This window comes from Cavia porcellus, unplaced genomic scaffold (assembly GCF_034190915.1).
Source record: "Cavia porcellus strain 051 isolate PalLab524CR breed Dunkin Hartley unplaced genomic scaffold, mCavPor4.1 scaffold_9, whole genome shotgun sequence".
Taxonomy (NCBI): domain Eukaryota; kingdom Metazoa; phylum Chordata; class Mammalia; order Rodentia; family Caviidae; genus Cavia; species Cavia porcellus.
The window spans coordinates 48226026-48249591 of NW_026947492.1; the positions used below are offsets into that span (position 1 = coordinate 48226026).

Below are 23566 nucleotides of genomic sequence, written 5' to 3' on the forward strand. Positions count from 1 at the left end.
TTCCAGATTTTACTTTCAGAAGCTGAATGTACACTTTAAACTTGAATTTACTGTTTCATTTCTGCTGTTCTGTCGGCACTTTCATGCTTTGTTTTTAAATCCCTGTTGGCTGTTATCTAAATCTATTTGTTTAGATAACATGTTGGAGGATTGTAAGCAGAAAAATATTCTTAGTTACATTGTCATCTCAAGGTTAATTTAGCTCATTTGAATTCATAGTTAATCATTATAAAGCTGAAAATTTTAAATGGAAAATTACATATTAAGCCATGAGTAACTTAAAATTTTTCTCTTTGGTAGTTTCCTGAGATATATTTTTAAAAGTAAGACAATACCCTTCTTCGGCTTTCTCTTTATTTTCTAAATTGGATTATCTTTTGTATTTCCTGTATTCAGTGTACTAATGATATCTTTTAAGCAGATTATGTGTGATACTCTGAGGTCTGTTAAGAACTTTTAAAAGTCAGTGTTGGCTTTGAAACAGTAGTGTACTACTTTATAGTAATGTTTTTGAGTTTGAAATACAATATTAGAGCTTTCATTGCTTTAATATTATCAAAGTAATACTAAATAATAGTTTCTGAGTTATTGCTGACTTGGAAATTTATACAATAAGAAAACCTATTTTCAGTTTTATTAGCGTTTGCTAGTTAATATTGGCTAATACCTCACCTTTCTCCACCATACTGAAAAGACTGAGAAATATTTTATCTAAGCAGTCAGATCCTAACCCAATCACAGACCAGATTTCTGTTTTCATCTTTCAGTTAGTGCAGACACAGCAGTCTAGGGAAGGTTAATAAAGGTAGTAGACCTTTTTAGCTTGCTCAAGCTTCTTTATGAATGATGTCTTCAAAAGTATTTTTAATAGAAAAATTTTAAACAAAAAATTTAATTTTAAAAGGATGAATAGTATCAGTATTATAACTCAGCAAGTCCATGAATAGTAAGAAAACTAAAAGTTCCCCAAGGCCTTGAAGCACTTCCTTTTGAGATGAATAAAGTACCATAAGAGAGTCTGATTTACTTTCTGGTAGTATTGATCATTTATGAATCCTAATCAGTACTTACTTCTTGATATTCTCAGTTGCTCTCCTAAAGAGTTCTTGACAGTTCCCCAAACTGTCTGTTGTTGCTCCACTTTGTTAGATTTTTCATGTTAGTGTACAGAATTGGCATTAGGAATAAATTAAAACCAGGTATAATTAATCTTAAAATTTTTTGTTACAGACTTAATTCAGTGTACAAATGAGATGAATGTGAACATCCCACAGTTGGCAGACAGTTTATTTGAAAGAACTACTAACAGTAGTTGGGTGGTGGTCTTCAAATCTCTCATTACAACTCATCATTTGATGGTGTATGGAAATGAGGTAAGAATTTTTGATTAACAAGTGTATTGGTATGGTGACTTATGATTTAACTTGCTTTTGAAATTTGAACACTAATTTCATCAAGTAAATAATGTAGATAAAAAGAACAAGGTGCCTAGTCAGAAATATACTTGCAGGTCCTGCCTTTTGAGGAAAGATGGCCTGTATACTAGAAAACAGAAAGTGGGTCAGAGCAAAGAAGCTTTCAATAATGAGATAAAAAAGCAAAAATAATTTCAAGGAGTGATTTCCAAAAGCAGCACTCATCTTTGCAGTCTTCAATTACAGACCACATATTTGTCTATATCACTTGTTTTTTATTGTAGCACAGATTTCAGTCTGACTTCATATGGTTGTCTGTGGAAATACTTTACTTTGTTTATAAGATGAAAATTAAGATGACGTTTTGCTAAGAGAGACAGTTTGAAAAATGTCTTCTTCATCAGAGGTGTATCTGAAGTCTTTGTTGCTCAAAAGCATAGAAAATTAAGCGTAAGCTGAGCTTTTGCATTTTTCTGTTTGGAGAGAATCATCTTATTTGCCTTGATAGAATGGTGGCTAATTTTTTGGTTTTCTACCTGAAGCACGTATTACAGCATAAATTGTAGATGATTAATAAGTGAAAGTGCAGAAAAATTGGTGGATGAAACTTTAGAAAGAGCCTTTAAATATTTCATTATGAAAAATTTCAAGCATCTGCTATAGAACAGTGAAATAGTGAAGTAAATGCGTGTGTACATGTTATCTACCTTCAATATTTTACCATTCTGGGGCAGCTATATCTTGTCAAGTCTAATTGTGTTTTCCTATACACATGCGTTGTTGCAAGTTTTTAAACTTAATCCTCTTAACTTTCTCCTATAAAATGTTAAAAGAAAAACTATGGAAAGAAAAACAAATTGGCTGTCCTATAAATGACTTTTATGGTTATTCATTCCAAGTTTTCTTGTGTAATGTAAAATGAGAATCTGTGAACCATTTGCCAGATTGATGGCATGATATTTATTACTTACCATTTTGAGTATCACTAGGATATTATTAAGAACATAATCAAAACTCAGTTGGGCCAGGGTTTTAGCTTGGTGGCGTTAAGTGCCTGCCTGGCAAGTGTGAGGTTGAGTTCGATCTCCAGTTACTGCAACCCCCCCTCCAAAGAAAACTTTAATTAAAACCATGTCCTTGCAGCTAAATCCTCTGACAAATGTAGAAGGGACTAAGAAAATTTAGATCTCCTCTCCTTATAGACATGGGTGAAATAGCTGGAAAGAGTAAAAACATGTTGATTCATAGAATGCAGAGGTTAAGAAGAGTATTATCTGTCTACAAGAAAATTATACTAATAGTGCCTTAGGATATTTTACTTTTTTGAAAGAAGTTGTTTTAGGATAATGATAAAGTATGAGTCTGGGGTAATCTCAGGTGAACATTGTCTGAGTCAAGTGAGTCATGAGTAGTAGTGTACATCTTAGTTAATGGTAAACCTGCATGTATTTAAAGAAAAAAAGAAAAGAAAGGGAGACCTAAGTGAATGAATTTGAAATGCATTTACTAAGCTGTCTGTTTCAGAGGAAGGTTAAGGTAATGTATAAAGGAAAGTTAAGGTAATGTACTACAGTAAGCACTTTGGAAAGCATATCGACAGTATTTTGAAAACAGAAATTTATACATTTGTCCTGACATAATTCAGTCTGTATATGTCCTGAGAAACTAAAATATTTGTACATGTAGATCAGCTTAAAAGATATCATTGCAGCATTGTTAATAATCATAAAAACTGAAAACAACTTAAAAATCTCAAAACAAAAGAAATGGAAACAATGATGTATTAGTTCACTGGAATACTAGAACATCATTTAAAATGAATGAATTAGATTACCTATACTAAGTGAATAATTTTTGGGGAAAAGTTGAGTTAAAAATATAATGCAAAAGAAGTATAATATATATAAACCACAAAACAAAACTCGACTTATAAATGTTTACACAGGTAGTAAAATTGTGAAAAAGTGCATGGACTTCAGAAAAATAATCAGTGCTGAAGGAGGAGGAAGGAGAATGACATTGAAGAATGTATTCAGTGGCATACATTTTGATTCAATAATAAGTAAATATGTTGTAGTTAATCTGGGCAAGTAAGAGTGTCTTTATAATATAGTTCTCTTTTATGATTAGGAATATTTTGTTTTTTAAAAAGAAGTCATAAAAATTTGACACACCAGGTACCTATTTGTAGATGTTAGCCAAAGGCAGTAGTATGTGTCTGTTATCCCACCTCCTTGTGACTAAGGTAGGAGAAAACTTTGAGCCTAGCCATTTGAAAAAGCCTGAGGAATATAACAAGATTGTGTATCAAACCAGCAAACTACATACAAAACAAAAATACAGATGAGATCTTTGTGATTAGCTGTAGTACTAATACTCTGGCAGTGATGGTGAATCATTTGAAGCTTTCATTGATAATAAATAGCCATCTGTGGCACACATAGATTTGCCCCCAATAAGGTTTAAAATTGCCCTCTTTAATATTTTCACTTCAGTACTTTCAAAAGCTTTGGCATTAGGCTTTAATAAATTCCTGTATACTAGTGAAAAAACGTTTTTAAGTTTGGTAAGTAATAGAAATGAGAAATTTAAACTAGCTAAACGTAATGGAATGTGTTAACTATAACTGTCTACTAATTTTCAAATTAAAATTCATGAGATGACAATACCTTAATTTGATATTTTTTTTCCTGCAGCGTTTTATTCAGTATTTGGCTTCAAGAAACACATTGTTTAACTTAAGCAATTTTTTGGATAAAAGTGGATTACAAGGTAAGAACGGCTTATTCACATAGAAAAGCAAGAGTAACCTCATATGAGTATAGTAGAATTAACATGCTTTTTTGGGGAGAGTACTCTTTTAAACTTCATGTTTTTAGAAGGCTGTAGGGGAATAAAATCCTTTAATTTGAAGATTAAGATTGATTTAATTTTCTCAGAACTCTAATAAACAGTACAAGGTAGTTATTTGGGAGCATGGACTCTTGAGTTGGACTGCCTGGGTTTGTTTCTTATCTATACTTAGCTATATGAACTTCCTGTCCACATTTGTAAAATCAAGAAAAACGACAGTCTTTATCCATTATGGTTGTTAGGAGGTTTAACCTAGTTAATAACTAATGTAGAGTACATAGAGCACTGCTGGGCATACTGAAAATACTGTGTAAGTGTGTACTCACTGTTACTATTGCTTATGATTTTACACTGAATTCCTCATATTTTATTTGCTGAGTGTTTTTTTAATCTTATTAATTATTAAGTTATCATGTCCTTAAAATGGAAATGAAGCAGTTTTAGTGGTAAGGTTTTAAGAATTTCCTTATTCATAATTTTTAGAACCCCTCCCCTTTTAAAAGAAACTCATTCTGAAAATTATAAAAATGAGGCTAAACAAAATATGTTATTTAGTGGTGATTTTGAAAAGTAGTTTTGATTGTTGCTATATTTTATTGGAGGGACAAAACATATTAAATATATATTGATGTACAGATATATGAATAAACTTCTAGGCTAGTGACTAAAAGAATATGTCATACAGCTACCAGTTGTACTTGGGGTAAGAATGCTAAGTGAGTCCAAAGGGTTAAGGGCATGTTTCAGAGAAGTGAGGTCTTGGAAGATGAAAGGTATTTTCCCTGTGAGAGAAGACTAGGTAGTATGGACGAGAGGTAACAGTGTGAACCAAAGAGTTGAGGGATGTGAGTGTATGTAAAGTGTACTAGTAGATAGAACACTGGATGAGGAGGAAGGCAGTGATTTTTTTTTTTAAATTGCTGATTTTTCTCCACGGATTATCAGTTCACTGATTTTTTTTAAATAGGCATTCAGTGACTGTTTCCTGAATGAATGGTCAGTGAAGGTAAATCCAGTCACATTACATTTTTGGTTGTTTTGGTACTGCATTTAAAAGTAGCAGAGATAATTAGTTAAAGTTAAATTTGTTAGATGAAAATGATTTGCAATAAAATGAAGAGTTAAAGTTTATAGATTTCTTAAGCCAGTTAATCAGTAAAATACAGTTTTTAAATTTTTTTAAGAATAATGTTTATGAGGCTTTATATTGTTGAAGTATTCAGATTCTGTAATTATGATGAAAGTATAACAATGACATGTTTTTTGTTTTAAATCCATAAAAGTGTCTTCTATCGTATTCTTGTATATTGCCATTTCATTTTACTGGGCAATACTTTTTATAAGATTAGCATATCTTATTTATGGTAGTTCAAAATAATATATAACTAATGATTTCACATGTATAAAATTTTTAAAAGTTGCCTGATGGTTTGAGTAATGGAATTTATAGTTCCATAGGATATTAAAGTTGAGTTGTGAAGTTATTATCTTGTATAAGAGAACATGTTCTAATTCTTGCTGAATAGGAATATTGATCAGAACCAAGATTGACTTCTTATTCTAGTGAAATTCTAAGTAAAAGGTTTTTAAAAAGCTGTGTATGATATAATTGACTTTAAAAATGTGAAGTCTTGAGAAGTTGATCAATGTCATTAATTAATTTTATGTCACCAAATTGAGTAGGGATCAAGATAATACAGCAATTAAATAACAGGTTTTTGTGGGTAAATGAAGAGTTTAACTGTTTATAAAAACAGCATATTTCTTTTCTTACAGGATATGACATGTCTACATTTATTAGGCGGTATAGTAGATATTTAAATGAAAAAGCAGTTTCATACAGACAAGTTGCGTTTGATTTCACAAAAGTGAAGAGAGGGTAAGTTATACTTTTTTTTTTTTACATCAGTGTATATCAGGTATCTTTGTAGTAGAAGTTTTAAAAAGTTCTTTTTTATCTAGCAGCTATGCTTAGATACCATTCACCAAATATAAAATTCACCCCTCTAAAATCTACAGTTCAGTGGTTTTTAGTGTATTTACATAGTTGTCCAACATCATTACTACTATGTGATGCCAGACAGTTTTTATCACCTCATAGTTAGTAGTCAGTTTCCATTCCCGTTTTCACCCAGATGCTGACAACCACTAATCTATTTTCTTCCTCTATTCCTTTTGTCTATTATGGACAGCTCATGTAAATGGAACTATTCAATTTATGGCTATTTGTGTCGTCAGACTTCTTTCATTTTGCGTAATGTATTTCACCTGTAGTATATAGAGTTTGCCACACCATGTATACACACTTTAGGAAAAGAAAGATCTGTGAAAGTGTTTTAATGCTGAATTTATTGAGAGATAAAATTAATACATGTTACCTTAGACCTCTGCAGTTACTGGAAATGCTCAAAGTGGTAACCATTAGCTTCCAGATACCTGTTAATATGGTGAACTGCTACTCAGATAAGCTTGGTCCTTTGAGATTGCTGTACATGCATTTTAATTTCTTAAGGACCAACAGTGTAAACACATTCTCTGTAACATACAATAACATCCTCTAGGATCCCTCATAGGAGGGTAGCATCGTCTGTTGAAAAACATATTTTTGTTTTCCTGAAGCATGTGTACATTGTTTTGGTGGACTCTGTATGTTGTGGAATAAATCAGTACTTTCTTTCTTTCAAATGGTTTCTACTTTTTGGCTATTAGAAATAACGTTACTATGAATATTTGTGTACAAGATTTTATGTAGATTATTTCTTTGTTTTAGCACTTTAAGATACTTTCTTAATTCACTATTATCTTTTCCCTCGGGTATGTGAGTATGCCTTGGAGTGCTGGGCCGTAATTCTTAAATGTTCTGAGTAACACTCAAAGTGTTTTTCAAAGTAATGGAACCATTTTATGTTTCCACCAGCAGTGTGTGAGTTCCATATTCTCTATATTCCCCCTCCCCCCGCAAAAAGAAAAAGAAAACACTTGGTTATTGTATGGTTTTATTTGTTTTGTTTGTTATTGTCCTATTGGGATATGAGGTAATATCTTGGGGTTTTGGATTTTCTCTAATGGCTAATGATAGCATCTTTTTATGTGCTTATCTGCCATTGGTGTATCTTCTTTGGAAAAATGTCTTCAAATCATTTGCCAATTTTAAAATTAAATTTTTTTTCATTGTTGAGTTTTAAGCAGTTTTTTAAAATATATGTATTTTCTCCTAACTGCTTTCTATAATTTTAGTTGTCTTTGGACAACTATGATCTGAAGTTATTAATGGAAAATCACTAATTTAGAAGTTTCAAATTGGGTGTTAATAGAATCCCATGCCATTCTGTTTTGAGCATGAATCATCTCCTTTTCAGCATATACATGTTGTTGTTTGACACCACCCTGGTAGTCAGTTTGAAGTTTAGTACTGTGTGTAGTTTTAGGCATCCTGTGGGCTTCTTGGGACTTACTCCTCATGATTGAGAAAGGACTACTATATGTTCAGGAAAACAGTTCCTTAATCACATTATGACTTGGAAATACTTATACGCTTTTGGAACTTTCTTTCATTAAATTGCTGGTGTCCTTTGAAGAACAAAAATTTTGAATTCTAGTAAAGTCCATTTTGTCAATTTTTCCCTTTGGTTGCTTGTACTTTTGTTGTCATGTCTAAAAAAATATTTAGTATGTCACGAAGTTTTGCTTTGTGAATTTTATATTTTTAGCGTATACATCTAAATTTTAAAAGTATTTTGAAATAATTTCTGTATATGGTGTGAGGAGTGGGTCCAGCCAGAATACATTCTTTTTGTTTGTTGTTTTTTGGTTTTTGGTTTTTTTGGTACTGGGGAGTGAACTCACAACCTCATACTTGCCAAGCAAGGCACCTGTGCTGCTGAGCTAAATCCCCAGCCCAAAATTTCAGTTCCTATAGCCTGTGTGTTTTTGATACCAGGGATTGAACTCACGACTGCACACTTGCAAGGTAGGTGCTTATGCCGCTGAGCTAAATACCCAGCCCCAGAATTCATTTTTTTATATATATATATATCACACACACACACACACACACACACACAGTTGTCCAAGAACCATTTTATGAAACAATTTTTTTTTTCTCATTGAGTGGTCTTACCACTAATGTTGAATTGGCCATAAATAAAGATTTACTTTTGGATTTTCAGTTTTATTACCTTAATCTTATGTTTTTCCTTATGCCATTAACTCCCTGACTTGATTACTGTTGTCTTAGTAGCGGTTTTGACATTGAAATGTGTGAGTCCTTCAGTTTGTCTGTGTTTTTCTTTTCTAAGATTGTTTTGTCTTCTCTGGGAGGACCTTGCTTTGAATCTGTAGATTAAGGACTCAAACTCAGGGGCTTGCATTTGCCAGGCAGGCACTATGCTGCTGAGACCCCAAAGATATTCTTTTTTGTTTTTGTCTTTTTCATTTTTATCGGTGCCAGGGATTGAACTCACGACCGCCTGCTTGCAAGGCAGGTGCTTATGCTGCTGAGCTAAATCCCCAGCCCCCCAAAAGATATTCTTGAAAAGGGGAGTGATGACCCTTTTAGCGTTGAAGACCTGGCCTGAGGGGACTATAGCTTCTGTTAAAAAAAAAAAAAGGTGAATACATTTCTGAGCCTCCCTGCTAATTAAACACCTTAGAAATCTAAGCAATTGATATGTTGTTTGTAGTTGTTTTCTTGAAATTTTAAATTATTAAATTGAAATGGAAAATTTAATGAAGATGTAATCACACAGCTATATAGGAAATTTTAAATCCAGACTCAAATGTTCTGTGTTACAATTTCAAATTAATGAGGAGATATTTTGGAACTTACCAAATCTGAATTCTTCTGATTTTGTTTTACGTATTTTAGCACTTTGGAGACTTTGGTGAAGAGGTTCTTATTGGTCCTTAACCCTTGTATCCTGTCCAATAAGTCATTTTCTAGTTGGGTTTCTATTAATGCTTCGCTGTAAAGTATTTTCACCCATCCTCAAAGTATTTGTAGATTTCAGAGTATTTTAAAAATACTAACACTCACTTGCGGGTGTGTATATACATACACACACACACATACCCGGTTTGAAGGCCAGTCTTGAGACCGAGAAGAGTTCATGATTTTTCCCCCCCTCTGGTCTAAAAAACTAACTTTATAATTGGATGAGACTATCCTTTAATGATACACAGTAAAATTAGTACTTATTTGAATGAAACAAGCAGCCAAAATTGAGTGGGAACTAAGTAGTAGTACAAAAATAACATTGTACACATACATATAATGCATATGTGTGTCCATAAGTATCAATTATATAAATAAGAAAGAAAAATAAAGGCTATAGAGTTGACTGCAGACTGTAATTAAGATTTTTTTATATTATAGCAAAACCCCACAGACTAGAACTTTTGCAGAGGATTTTTATAGTAACAGAGTTTCATTTATAAAGACTTTATAATTTTGTTTTGTTTTAAGGTGTGGCCTCAATATGTTATTTCACCTGTCCTGGAATTCCTGGGCTCAAACAGTGATCCTCAGTGTCCCAAGTAGCTGGATTTACCAGCATGTACCACTCTGCCACATTTAAAATAATTTTTTTTGTGTTCATGGAAGTGATAACACTTTTTCTTAGTGCTCAGAATCAAACCCATGGCTTTGTATATGCCATACAAGCACTGTATCACTGAGCTACATCCTTAGACCAAAGTCAGGCCTTTAAAAATTTCAGGCCGTTTTGCAACCTCATTTATAGTGTAGTAGCAATAGATTGACCATCTGTTTTACATATAGTTGAATTCTTAAGTGAATTTTCCAGTAGAATAAATCCTTATAATAAGATATATGTATTAAACATTTTCATAGAAAACTCCTAATTACTATTTGTAAAAGTTAAACCAAATTATTGAATAAACTACAGGTACAAATATATTAATATTAACAAATTGCGATATTGGGCCCCCTCTCTCATTTTTACAATGCTATTTTTCCTTTGTTAATTGCGTTTTGGTGTTCCTTACTCATTTCTTTATTGGATACTTTTATTCTTTTCTACTATATTGAGTAGTGGCTCTACAGGTAGATGAATGTAAATTTGAAAACTAACTTTACTGTATTCCACTGAAGATACTTTAGGTAGCTTGCTTACTTAGAATATATAACTTTATTTTGAAATAATTTCAGTACTGGAAATGTTTAAAAAATATTTAAAGAACTTTTGCTCTTGTCTCTCTCTCTCTCTTTCTTTGTTTCTTTTCTTTTGGTTTCTGTCTTTTTGAGACAGGATCTCACTATTCAGTTCAGGGTGGCTTTAAGCTCATTTCATGTCCCAGGCTGGTTTCAAACTTGCAGTGAACCTCTTACTTCAGCTTCTGAGTGCTGGAATTACAGGCATGCACCCCCACGCCTGGCTTTTTTTTTTTAAAGAGAGGTTATCATTATGTAGTGCAGACTACTTACCTATTACAAACAGTATGAAATAGTAGTATATGTAATGCTAAGTACATTATACTCAATAAAGAGCTTTTTGTGTATTAAGAAAATAGGTGGTCAGAGTTACATTATTTTTCCCTATTCTTTTAATGTTACTAAAAGCTTTTAAAATCTTGAGGCATCAAAATTATCCCCCCCCTCACTTTTATCTTTCAAGCAAGCTCAGAAGCTTCTATAGCCCCCTGCCCCATCAGTTATCTCTTCTCAAGTTTTCATAAAAGATATTTCTGGAATCAATGTCTTTTTTTTTTTAAAGAAGATTTGTCCATAATCAAAACTTCATTGAAAAACTGCCATCAAAATAGGAGATCAATGCTATGTACCTTACAAAATCAAACATAATTACGTATCTTGGTAGGTTCATTACAATTACTGAGCTTTTATGATAAGGCTTTCTGTGAAAAAACAAATTCAGGAAGTTGTATAGATCATTAGTGTTGCTTTCATCAAAATGAGCAATCTTCTATGAGTCTAGCCTTTCCTCCTGTAGGCTGGCACAAAATGGTTGAACAACCTACACAAAGAACCACTGTGTACATGGCTGAAAACTGTAGTAATCTTGTAGCAACCTGGACACTTTACATCCATAAAATAAGAATTTGTACTTTGAACTAGGCGCTTCTTTTTATGTTTCTTCTTTTCTTCTTCCAAGGAAAGGTATAGTAAATCTCTGGCCAAAGGCATGGTGATCTCCCGCCATCCGGCGGGACAGCTCAGATTGCTGACGCCACCCGCAAGGCGTACGCGCTCGGCCCCTCGGCCCAGAATCAATATCTTATACAAAAAAGATTAATTCATTTTTTTAAACAGTGAGAAGCTAATGTATTTTGAAAACAGACGTATAGAATATTCAAAAACCAAACTGAATTGCCCAGAAAATTGTTAATGGCTTTTCACGCATAATGTCCTTTTTTCTTTAAAGCTCTATTATTATTCTGGAAAATTCTTAATCATTCTTTAGGAATTCATTTACATATTTCTTTGAGAGAGTCTGGTTTCTGTTGTTAGATTATATATGACACTTGATGAGTAAAATATAGTCATCTTCTTATTTATATCTTTAGGGCTTATCATGGTATCAAAACACCCTATGTAGATGTTAATTGTTTTCAGACATATTGCCAGATGTGTTGATAGAATATGTGAGATGCTTGTATACATAATGGATCTAATAAATTGCCTGTGTGTTTATCTTTTCAGTAGTTTGTATAACATTCCATGATTTTGTAATATTAACTCATCATATTAAATTGTTCTTGTAAGTTGGTGGAGTCCAAAATGAAGACATGGTTGTATAAGCAAAAGAATGATCTAGTCTATAAATAAGAAAGCAAACTTGTAATGTACTCCTGTCTTATATTTGGGGCAAGTATCTGATTTTAATGACCATCTGCATGAAGTCATATAACTTTGTCTTACACATGGAATATGAATTGTCATTCACTTGGGTTCAGTGAGAACCGTATTTTAGTTCCTTTGAAGTCTGACATGAGTATAATGGTGACTGAAGATCTTTCTGTTTTTAAATTTTTTTTTTTTATTTTAAAGAGAATAAAGCCAAACAAAGCAAATAAGAACAGAACAATGCAAGCAACCCAGGACTTCACAATAAAACAACAGGAAATCATCATTGGCTACCTTAATGTCTTTTGTTTTCTTCAAAATAGTGGACAACTATTTTTTTTTAAGGGTCTTTCTTACTTGAAGAATTTAAATGTTTTTCTGGGAAGAAATGATACGGAGGCTAATGAGACAGGAAGGAATAAAAAATGTCTCCTTTCTGGCATAAGACATTGGGAAGATGATACCTTTTTCTGGAAAGATTTTGGGGAGCATTGTAGGATGTAGGGATAAAGAATTAAGGATTCAATTTGGAAATGCTAGCTTTAAGATGCCTTTTATTTAAGCAGGTTAAAATATCTAATAGAGTATTTGACAGCTTGGAATTTAACCACATGAGCAGGGCTCATATGGGAAATAATTGAAGAAAGAATATAAAGTCAACTTACATGTAGTTTGGATTCGAAGAAGACCAGCCTGTGTTACTTCTTTTGTTGTTATATGGTTGTAAATGAAGTTTTTTGGGAAGTTATAACCAGAGAGTTTGTGTGGGCAAGCGGGGATACAGATGTAGGAGAATGAGGTTTGAGAGTTTATTAGAGAAGGCTAAGGATTGTGAGCAGTGCTGATAACCTATTTGAGGTTGATGATGATGACTGTGGTTTTGCCATTTTGCCCAGATTTCTAACACTCAAGTGTGTACAGACATGGAAAAGTTAAGTGTTTGCTTAGCCAGATTTTCAAATTTGCCACATGACTGCAAAGGAAAAAGAAAATTGCAAGAAAACTAAGGATACAAGAAAGTGTTTATAACAGTAGTCTGTGGGATTCTAAACTAGTTGAAAGTAACAGTGAGAAAGTGGGGGTAGTGGTAGAATTGATACATTTAGGTTTTGGTTTTGATTAAGAAAAAACATAACTTTGGCCTTGAGGATTCTTGGCCAAAGCCACTGAAAGGCTAAAAGGTTCTTGTTATTGTGATTATAGATTAACATGTCTAAATTTTGTCTTTTTTCATTGGGGAGCTGAGGTTAAGGTGTCTAGTGACAGTAAGGTTAGAATTTTTAGCAGTATGGCAAACCTATAGCATGCATGTCACGGTGGACTGTTCATCATTGAAAGATCTAGAAGGTTCGCCATTACTGGACTAAGGGATGATGTGAAGAGACTTTGAGATCAAGATTAGTTCAGGTAGATACTGAAGTTATCTAAGTGTAATTGAACCAGTGTTCAAATCTGCTATAATATACCAGATGGTAAAAAAATGACTAGCAATGAAAGTGGGGTGGGGCGGGAGAATTTAAAAGGTATCAGTGGTAACTAATAAAATGAGAATATGATATTTATGGAAAAAGAGAATTACAAAGAGGAGATGGTATTCTTATCCTAAAGTTCAGCAGCTTAGTAACCTATGTCGTGTAGTTCTTAAAAAAGTTGTAAACAGTTGATAGGGTAACCTGTCATTAGGCTAGTTAGATTAAAGCTGATCAAGCCTTTTAATGGTCATTAAGCTCTGTTGTGTCCTGCAGAAAAATATTACTGTCTTTTCATAGTTTTGTTGTTTTTCCTGGCATCTGGGCTGGAGATTGATTAACCAGCTCAGGGTATTGCAGTTGTTTATAAGTGCTGATTGTTTGCAAATTAGGCAGAGCCTATATGCTGTTTTTTCTTTTTGAAATGCCTATTAACTTTAAGACAAGTTTTTAAAAAGCACTGTTTTGCATTTCAGTATGCATAGGTTTACATAATGATTATGTAGTGTATCGCTGATTAGTTTTCCAGTTTTAAGTCATAATGGTTTTACTAAGTCTAAACTTTGATCATCTGTACAAGGCCACAGTAATATCTGTAGGTTTCTTGAGATTTTGAAAATGATATTAAGCCCTTAATAGACTTAATACTTGTTGTTTGCCTTAGCCCTAAGTACCTTTTACTTACCTTATAATTTTCTTTTTTAAATAGTAGTTACATAATATTATATAATATTACAATTTATTTGGTGGTGCTAATAGTTCTATTTTTAGAAATTTCTATTTGTAAATACTTCACAGAATTTTTGTTTTTGGTGAGGAGGAGTACTAGCGATTGAAAAGAGGGTTTTCACACTGAGCTAAATCCCCAGCCCTTATTTATTTATTTATTTATCTATTTATTTTTGTTTTGAGACAGAGTCTTGCTAAGTTGCTAAATGGTCCATGCTGGGCCTGAACTTGGAATCTTCCTGTCTCAGCCTCCCAGAGGATGGGGATTACAGGTGTGTGCCACCACGCTCAGCCAGACTGTTTTATTGAACACTGCTCTTAGTGTCTCTTATTTAACAAGTAGATTAGAAAAACTTGGAAAATTTGCCTTTCATTTCATAATAAAGTATAATTTTTTATATTACAAATTATTGCTATTTTAGTCATGAATAAAATACTTTAAAATGGTGCTCCTCCACTTAAGTTCATTTCCTGACACCATAGTGTTGAACTGTTAAGTAACTTGAGGCATACAATTTTCTTTTAAAAAAAACTAGAAAATCTATCCTTTCTTTACATATGAATGATTGGTTGTGAGGATCATGATTTCCTCAAGTGAAAAATATACTATATACCTGGCTAGTATAATCTATATGTTTATTCTTTTATCTCATGCTGTATGTCGTCTTTGGTTTAGGTTTTAAATGAATATGTAAGAAGTCTGGTTTTGTTTTTGCTTTTTGTATGTGATCCACATTTGAGGTTTCAAGTTCAAAGTGACTTAAAAATGTACCATTTCATAGCAACTTTGTTCTCTATTTACTTAAACAGAGAACCAGATGGAGACTTGAAATGTAGATTTAATAGCAAATTCACTTTTCTGTTTTTTTTTTTTTTTTTTTTAAATAATAGGGCTGATGGTGTTATGAGAACAATGAACACAGAAAAACTCTTAAAAACTGTACCAATTATTCAAAATCAAATGGATGCACTTCTGGATTTTAATGTAAGTTGGTTATAATTTAGTGATTTAAGATTTTTAAAAATTAGATCGTTGCAAACTGATCACCTTTCATTCTCAACTGTTCATAGACTTTTTCACACTGTAATTACCCATCCTATTTAGCTAAAGATTTTCTGTAAATGTGTTTTCAAGTTAGATTATTTTTATCTTTGTTTTAGATTTAATCTTACTTTCTTAGAGGCTTTTCTCTAGTTCTAGAATTTCAGGATACAATGAAAATGATGGAGGGATAAAATGATTTGAAAAAATGCTTCAGATAATGGCTATTTTCTTTATGAATACTTGCTAATGTCTTACTTCTGTCATAAAACTCAACAATTAAAAAATAAAGCGAAGTTCAAATAGTATTTATAATAGTTTGTTATATAGTACCCAAGGACGTAATTTTCTCTGTATTTTTATTATAATGATCATTGTTTGACAACATTGTCTTGTTTGTACTGTTAGAAGTTAGTATATTTTCAACTCTTAACATCTCTTTCTTTCCTTCCTGCCTGTTTTCTTCTTCCCCTTCCCTCTCTCAAACATTTCTTAAGTGCAAGGTATTAAGTGGGCTGTGACAGTTTCACAATTACATTGATTTTTGTTTTAGCTTACATTATTAGTCTTTGAATATCTTTAGGAAGCAAGTGAGCCTTGTTGTGTGCTATATCCTCACTACTTAGGGATATACAGCACATACTAAGTGCTTAATTAATGTTAATTAAATGAATCATGTGTTATGCAGACTAGAACAGGGTTATCAAACTAACCCACTGCCTGTTTTTGTGACTTGCTAGCCAAGATGTGCTTTTTCTGCACAGAATTTAAATGACTGAAAAAAATTTTTGAGACTATTTTGAGACATGTCAAAATTATAAAACACTCAAATTTCAGTGTTCACAATAATGTTTTTGGAACATATGTAACTTCATTGACTTATAGTCGATTATTACTGTTGTGTTATAGAAGCAGAGCTGAATAACTAAAACAGTGATCGTATGATCCTCAAAAATCTATTTACCAGTTGGCCTTTTATCTCCTCCAAAACAAAACAAAAACAGCTTTCTGATTCCTATTCTAGAAGACATCCGAGAGTAGTATTATTACAGCATTATTTTGGTTTATATACAACAGTGTTGGTGACCTTAGCTTTCAGTGATAACAAACAGCCCACCACAGCACATGAGCTGTAGGTTTACTGCCACTGGTATAGAGGCTGTGGGTCCAATCATAAATTTTGTTTTCACTTACTAGATTGTTAGATATTTATATTAAAGTTATTCTTTCTAGTGTTTGTATTATGTAACTACCTTCTGTTGGTAGATATTTAGTGTTTATAGTTTTAAGATTCTGAACAGTGCTGCACTAAATACTCTGTGTGTGTTGTATCTACTCATTTGTAAACTTTAAAAAAATTTTTTTTAAAATTGAGACAGTTTTGGTATGTACAGGCAAGCCTTGAACTCATCATGTGGCTCAGGCTGGTTGCAAACTCATAATGATCCTTCATCAGCCTTCTAGGCACCAAGATTACAGGCAACTACCACCAAACCTAGATGTAAACATTTCTATAGGGTTAATATGTAGAAGAGTAATTTACTGTTTCAAAGGATTTAAACACTTTATTTTAAAATAAATATTACAAAACTTGACCCTAAACATATTGAGCCAAATACTTGTTAGAAGAGGCCTGTTTTCTTATCAGCATTGAGTAATATCTATTTTTATTTTGATATTTACTAGTCTGAGGCTTAAGACAATATTTTCATAATATAATTTGATTATTTTTACTTACCTCATAAGTGAACTCTTTTTCACTAGCTAGCCATATGTATTTTTTGTTTTGTAAATTGTCTTTAACTTACCTTATTATTTGGATTTTCCGTTATGAGATGGAAATGAGGTTTATAAGATACTCTGCAGTTTGCTTACCAAGTTTATGCTATGTGTAATAAATACTGTTGTAAAAATCATTAAATCTTTCATGAGTTAAAAGAACTGCCTAGATGTGAGCTTTATTATACACTTTAGAATTATTTAATGTTGTAGTGAATTTAATAATTAAAAATCCAGATACAGCCCAGGAATTTCAAAACCTTAAACAACAGTGGACATTACTTTTCTCTTTATAATGTATTTTCGAACTAAATTTAATTTTCAAAAATTGAAATTTGTTTGCGTAAGGCTTTTAAATAAATCTGAACTGTTAAGGTTTTTGGCAATATTTGGCTTCCAACTCTAAGAAATTAAAAATTTCATATATTGGGAAACACACTGTGTATACATTAGACAAAATAAGGACCTTTTTTCTTCAAAATGCCTAAGTATTTTAATGTACTATATTTTAATGTGAAAGAATTTTTTTATTGTCATTTAGCTAACTAGCTCATCAGATTTTTAATTTTTTCTCCAGGTTAATAGCAATGAACTTACAAATGGGGTAATAAATGCTGCCTTCATGCTCCTGTTCAAAGATGCCATTAGACTATTTGCAGCATACAATGAAGGAATTATTAATCTGTTGGGTAAATACTGCTCACATCATTTTACTTTTTAAAATCTTGTCATGTAGGTAAATAATATTTACTGAGTTGTTAACTTAAAACTGCCTAAAATTTACTGAGTTGTGTTCATTCATTTCAGTAATAATTTAGAAAAAAGACATAGCTAATTGTATATGCAAATGATTTTATTCTTATTTTAATCATCTGATTTTTAGCTAAATGAACTTTAAATTTTTTGATATAGTTGTAATTTTTCCAGCCTTTTCATTAATTTTTCCCAAGATGCTGAGGACAGAACCTTCAAATGCAAAGCACACATACTACCAGTGAGCTATATCCCCAGACCCTAAATATCAGTAATTACTTTAAATGCATCAAGCATTTATTTTTATGGATACCTTTTACTTTTGAGTCATTTTAAGAATTGGTGGTATTCACTTATATATTCCGTATCGGGGAATTTTGCCCAGAAATGCCCATTTATTTCAATGGCATGTGGGTGGAATGGAAAGATAATTTCAAAAGTGCCAAAGTATTGAATGTCAGATTTTATTTCAATGTGCTGATTCTTTGCTCATTCCCTCCTTTACTAGTTGTTGTTTTTGGTACCAGGGATCAAACTCATGACCTCATGCTTGTCAGGCAAGTGCTTATGCCACTGATCTAAATCCCAAGCCCTCATTCCTTCCTTTAGACTAGGATAACATAAATTTATTCAGAAGTGCTCTAATTGATAAGAATAAGGAAATCAGACTTAATTGAAAAATAAAGGTTTCTTTTGTATACGGCTCTAAAGAGCATAATCTTCTACTCTATGATTGGTGTAAGTTAGGAGCATTACTGCTATTTCATGTGAAATTTAAATGGCCCTTCCAAGTGGCATTTAAACATAGTAAGCTGGGTATCTTAATATGCTAATACTAATTATACTATTAATAAAAGCATTTGGAAATAGTAGATAGTGATATTTCAAGTGAAGTAAAGCATGATACATCTTGCATGTAAGTATTTATGAAACTATGAGAGAAGAAATATTGAGAAACACACTAGTAATAAGAATAAAGTCAAGTAATTTTTGTATTTTGAAGTAACACCTCTTGTCTTCTTTTTTTTTTTTTTTTTAGATTTTTTTTTTTGTCTTTTTCCTTTTTATTGGTAGCAGGGATCGAACTCACGACTGCCTGCTTTCAAGCCAGGCACTTATGCCACTGAGCTAAATCCCCAGCCCCACCACTTGTCTTCCAATTCGGATTAAGTACCTAAAATAATTTAACACTAGTATTTGTGTTACAGGGTTATGTTTTCTGAGAGACCTGTATAATCATTGTGGAGATATTACCTCATATTTTTTCTTTTTAAGTGTTACATTGTAAATAAAATTATTTTTGAACTGTTAAATTTGTAAATAATAGTATTTTTATACTTTTGGCAGAAAAATATTTTGATATGAAAAAGAATCAATGCAAAGAAGGTCTTGACATTTATAAGAAATTCTTGACTAGGATGACAAGAATCTCAGAGTTCCTCAAAGTTGCAGAGGTAAAGTATCTTTCAGAGACTGCTTTCTACATTTTTTTTTGTTTTGTCTGTATGCATAAATTTTGAAACCACTTATTATCCAAATGAAAGGAATGTCTTCAATATAGTAAGCTTATAGATGTCATATTAATCTAATTATTGAATTCTGTAATATATGCATGTGAATCAGTGAATAAAATATGTATTATGTATTTAATTCAACATAGGATATTGAAAAGTAATCTTGTTAAATTATATACTTCTGTTAGATGATGTACTATGGTGCCAATGTTTTTTTGTTTTGTTTTGTTTTTGTTTTTTTGGTCTGGAACTGTCTGAAGCTGTTTATTTTAGGCTTGTTTTGTTAATCCTGAGGGAATATTCAACATAAGTGTAAGATCTTTTTCCTCTGGTGAGACCTGCCTGCAACTTGAGCCACATAAGTCAAATGTTTTATGAACAGAAGTGTATTTTACATATTTGTTCATTATTGACTATATAAATCATGAAAAGTAGGTTATAGGGGGAAAAATCAGTTTTGTAAATCTATTTTAAAAATAATTTTCTGAAATTGTCACAAAAAGCAGTTGCAAAGCCAGTCATGGGCGCACATAGTCAGCTACTCTCAAGACTAAGGAAAGGAGGATTGTGGGTTTACAGCCGGCCTGGGCAACATAGTTGAGACCCTGTCTCAATAAAAAAAGGGGTTGGTGTGTGTCTCAGTACTCCCAGGCAGCAGAGAAGGCACCAGTGACTAGAAGGCAGTTGTAATGCTTGTAGGCATTATCTGGTTACAGCACATAGTTTTTGCTTTCCCTTTTTCTACCCTCTGCCTATCAGTGTCAGAGATGTCTCCCTGGGATAATTATTGATTATATCAGGATTACTTTTCCAAAACTAGGTTGACATATTAGGCTCTTATTGCTGAAGTAACATTTCATTCTAATATAGGTAGAATAGACTAGAAGAGCAGGATGAGATCTTGTGAAGAAAATAGCCTTGTTTTCTTGCTTAATGGAATTATTTTGGATTTTAAGATTTTTCAATGATAACTGGATATGTGGGTGTTGTAATCCCAGTCACTGGGAAGCTGAGACAGAAGGATCATAAATTTGAGGCCAGCTGGCGGTTTAGTGAGGTACTATTTCTAGCCTAAACCCCCAACATTAAAGGACAGTTAGGGATGTAGCTTAGTCAGAAGTAGAAGGCTTGCCTAGCATGTACGAGGTCTAAGGTTTACTTTATTGTACCACACATACAAAAAAAAAAAAAAAAAAAAATCACGTAACTATAGGAGAGAGTGCAATTTTCTAATTTGCATCCTAGAACAGGTTGCCTAGCTCTCAAACATCATGAAAATATGTTGGAATTTCACTGAGATGGTCGTATCCTGGCTGGATATCTCTTGACATTTGTATAAAACCGGATCAGTTGGCTGGGTCTGGTGGTGTATATCTGTAATCTTAGCTACTCAGAAGGCCACAACAGGACCACCACAAGTTCAAGGCCAGACTGGGTAACTTACCCAGTCCCTTGTCCCACCGGTGAAAAAAATAAAAATAAAAAAGCACTGGGGATGTAACTTAGTGGTAGAGTTCTTCCTTAGTATTATTATTATTATTTTTTGTCTATTTGAAACAAGTTCTTGCTATGCAGTTTGGGCTGACCTTGAACTCACTTTGTAGCCCAGGCAGGTCTTGAACTCACAAGGATCCTCTTGCCTCAGCCTCCAGAGTGTGGGATTACAGGCATGCACCTCTGTGCCTGACTCCTTCCCTAGTATTCTTGAGATCCTTAGCTGAAACCCAGTACTGCAAAAAAGGTTTTTTTAAGAAAGAAAAACAAAGCAAAACAACAACAAAAAAACCTGGTGTACCTAACTGAAACATGACAAAGGTTATGTAGTTGACTGTCAAAGGAAGCATGTTTTATGGAGGACAGTGTTGATGTCATCAAGTTTGTTTCTTTTTTTTAATGCTCTAATTTGTTCATGTTTAGCCTTTCTCATTCTTGCTATAATATTTTTGCCATATGATACATAGAAGAGATGAATTTTTCAGATTGTGGTAGTTTTTGTAAGTGTTTAGAAGAGGTGGGGATTGTAATTTAGAGCAGATTTGTAAAATTTCTACTGTAATTCTTCTACTGTTATGATTTTTAGAGCTATTAAATAACATTTAAGCTGTTGATGATACAATTCATTGGAGAATAAATATTTTTCTGATTTTTGTGTCTACAGTGTATCATTCTTCTAAATTTTTATAAAATATCTTTATTGTAATATTATCTGTTAAATATGCTTGTTGTTACAGCAAGTCGGAATTGATAGAGGTGACATACCAGACCTTTCACAGGTAAGTATGTTGTTAAAATAGCAGCCCACTGTACGTTGCATACTACAGTACTAAGATGAGTAATGTATAGCTCCTATTGTCTTTTTCGTTTTTCTTTTCATTAGCCTCTGCTGTCACATACCAGTATGATTTTTATTAATGTACTACTGAAGTTTGTTCTGACAGTATGACCACGTGAAATGATGTATTCACTGTGTACAGTACTACACTATTCTTTTATTTATTCCCTTTAATATCTTCTATCATCATCCAAAAAGGTAAAATAAAAAAATAGAGAACTGAGAGAAATATATTTTACAAATTTTTTTACTATACTAATGGTAGAAAATTATCGTTTAGAAGAATTATTTTTCCTATTTTAAACCTTCAGCTTTGGCTCTTTGACTCAGACCAAAGTATGAAATAGGGATAAACCTCAGTGTAATCAAGGGTTAAGAGAGCAATATTTGGATAAAACTATAGAATTTTAAGTGGGCTACACTTAGTTGACCCTGTGACTTTATGAGGAAATATATTCTAGGTTCTCATTTCATCATCTCTAAAATGAGGATAGTACAGTATCTCCTTCATGTGGTAGTTTGGCCAATACATGATTTCATACCTAAAAATAATTTAGAACATTAAATTAATGTTAGCTAATATTTGTTTTTGTCATTGTCATCATCTTCAAAAAATTTCAGAAAAAAGTATCTGTATTTTTTTATATCTGATTTCTAGCTTGTTCACTATTGAAAACACACCTTGCATGAACTATCCTTGTTATAAAACTTGAATCAACTTGTTTCTTAACATGTTTTACCTTGTCTTGAACATCTTTTCTAGCACATCTTTTAAACACTGTCTTTTTATTTGTTGTTTTTCTTTGTGCTAATCCTGACTCATCCCTCTGATCTCAAGGCTAAGAGTGTGAGGTAGATCTTGTGGATTATATAGATTGTGTGTGGGCATTCTTTTCATATGTTCACATGAAAACAGTTGGTTTCGCTGAGATCGGACATAGTATTCTGGACTAAATGTAAAAAGAATCATTGTTGAATAATATGTAGTAGTATGAAATGATTTGGGATCTTCAGATTGTTGTGTTACTCTCTTGTCATGCAAACTTCTCCTGTATTTTGTTTAAAAATCATCAGACTTAGGCAATATGTAGAAGTTAGATGCTCTCTTCATATGTACTTGAGTATTAACATTGAGTTAGCCAGCCTCCTTCCCTACCTCTTTTATTAGTGATTTCTGAGCAGAGAGAACATGCCAACCATCCTTTTGATAATTCAGAAATTTTTCAAAAGTAAACTAAAACAATCCTGTCTAAAAATTAAGGAAATGATAATATTAAAATAGTAGAAATTAGAGATTGTTTAGTCTTTCAATAAGTGACATTTTGTAGAATGTGAAACAGCACATTTCCTTCACTGTATGCAGCAGAGTTATCTTTTAAAGAAGAGTCATGCATATTTAGAAGAGATTTTGGAAATGGTTTACCATTGCTTACCATAATTTAGAGGTTTAATATTTATAAGCCACATCTTAAACCCTTCGGAAATAAAAGTAACTACATTTTTAATAACCACACTTGAAACCAAGAATTCAGTAGCTTTGTACTGTACTAAATTGTCTGTACTTCAAGGTCACACATGTCTGAGACCCTATTTTGGTTTCTGCTCTATACTCTTGTATATAGCAGAGTATATACTCTTGAAAAAAATCACTTGATTTTTAGTGCCTCAGATTGTTTATTTATAAAATGGATGTGCTAGTAGCATTTTCTTCATAGACTGTGTACAAGGTAGTGTACATACTGCCTCTGTGTTAAGAGCTTTTTGAACATTAATCAAGGTTCTGAATATCCTCAAGATTATCAGCATTGAAAGTGATGAGCAGATACTTTGCTGAGACTGGAGAAAGTACACATACATT

The 23566-nt window shown here is 32.5% G+C and overlaps 1 protein-coding gene and 1 pseudogene across 11 annotated transcripts in view; one reads left to right on the forward strand and one right to left on the reverse strand.

Moving 5' to 3' along the window:
- Positions 1-23566, forward strand: part of Picalm (phosphatidylinositol binding clathrin assembly protein) — a 96439-nt gene that overhangs the window by 35461 nt on the left and 37412 nt on the right. For 10 of the 11 annotated variants that reach the window (XM_003468581.5, XM_005003174.4, XM_013151163.3 and 7 more), the window contains exons 2-8: positions 1231-1373; positions 4112-4187; positions 6045-6147; positions 15180-15273; positions 17687-17798; positions 19210-19316; positions 21608-21649. In XM_003468581.5, the coding sequence (XP_003468629.2) occupies positions 1231-1373; positions 4112-4187; positions 6045-6147; positions 15180-15273; positions 17687-17798; positions 19210-19316; positions 21608-21649 (677 nt within the window). Of the gene's footprint in view, positions 1-1230; positions 1374-4111; positions 4188-6041; positions 6148-14475; positions 14561-15179; positions 15274-17686; positions 17799-19209; positions 19317-21607; positions 21650-23566 lie in introns of those variants that run through there. The other variant, XM_063256302.1, reaches the window with a different exon arrangement.
- Positions 11178-11431, reverse strand: LOC134477678 (small ribosomal subunit protein eS27-like; annotated as a pseudogene).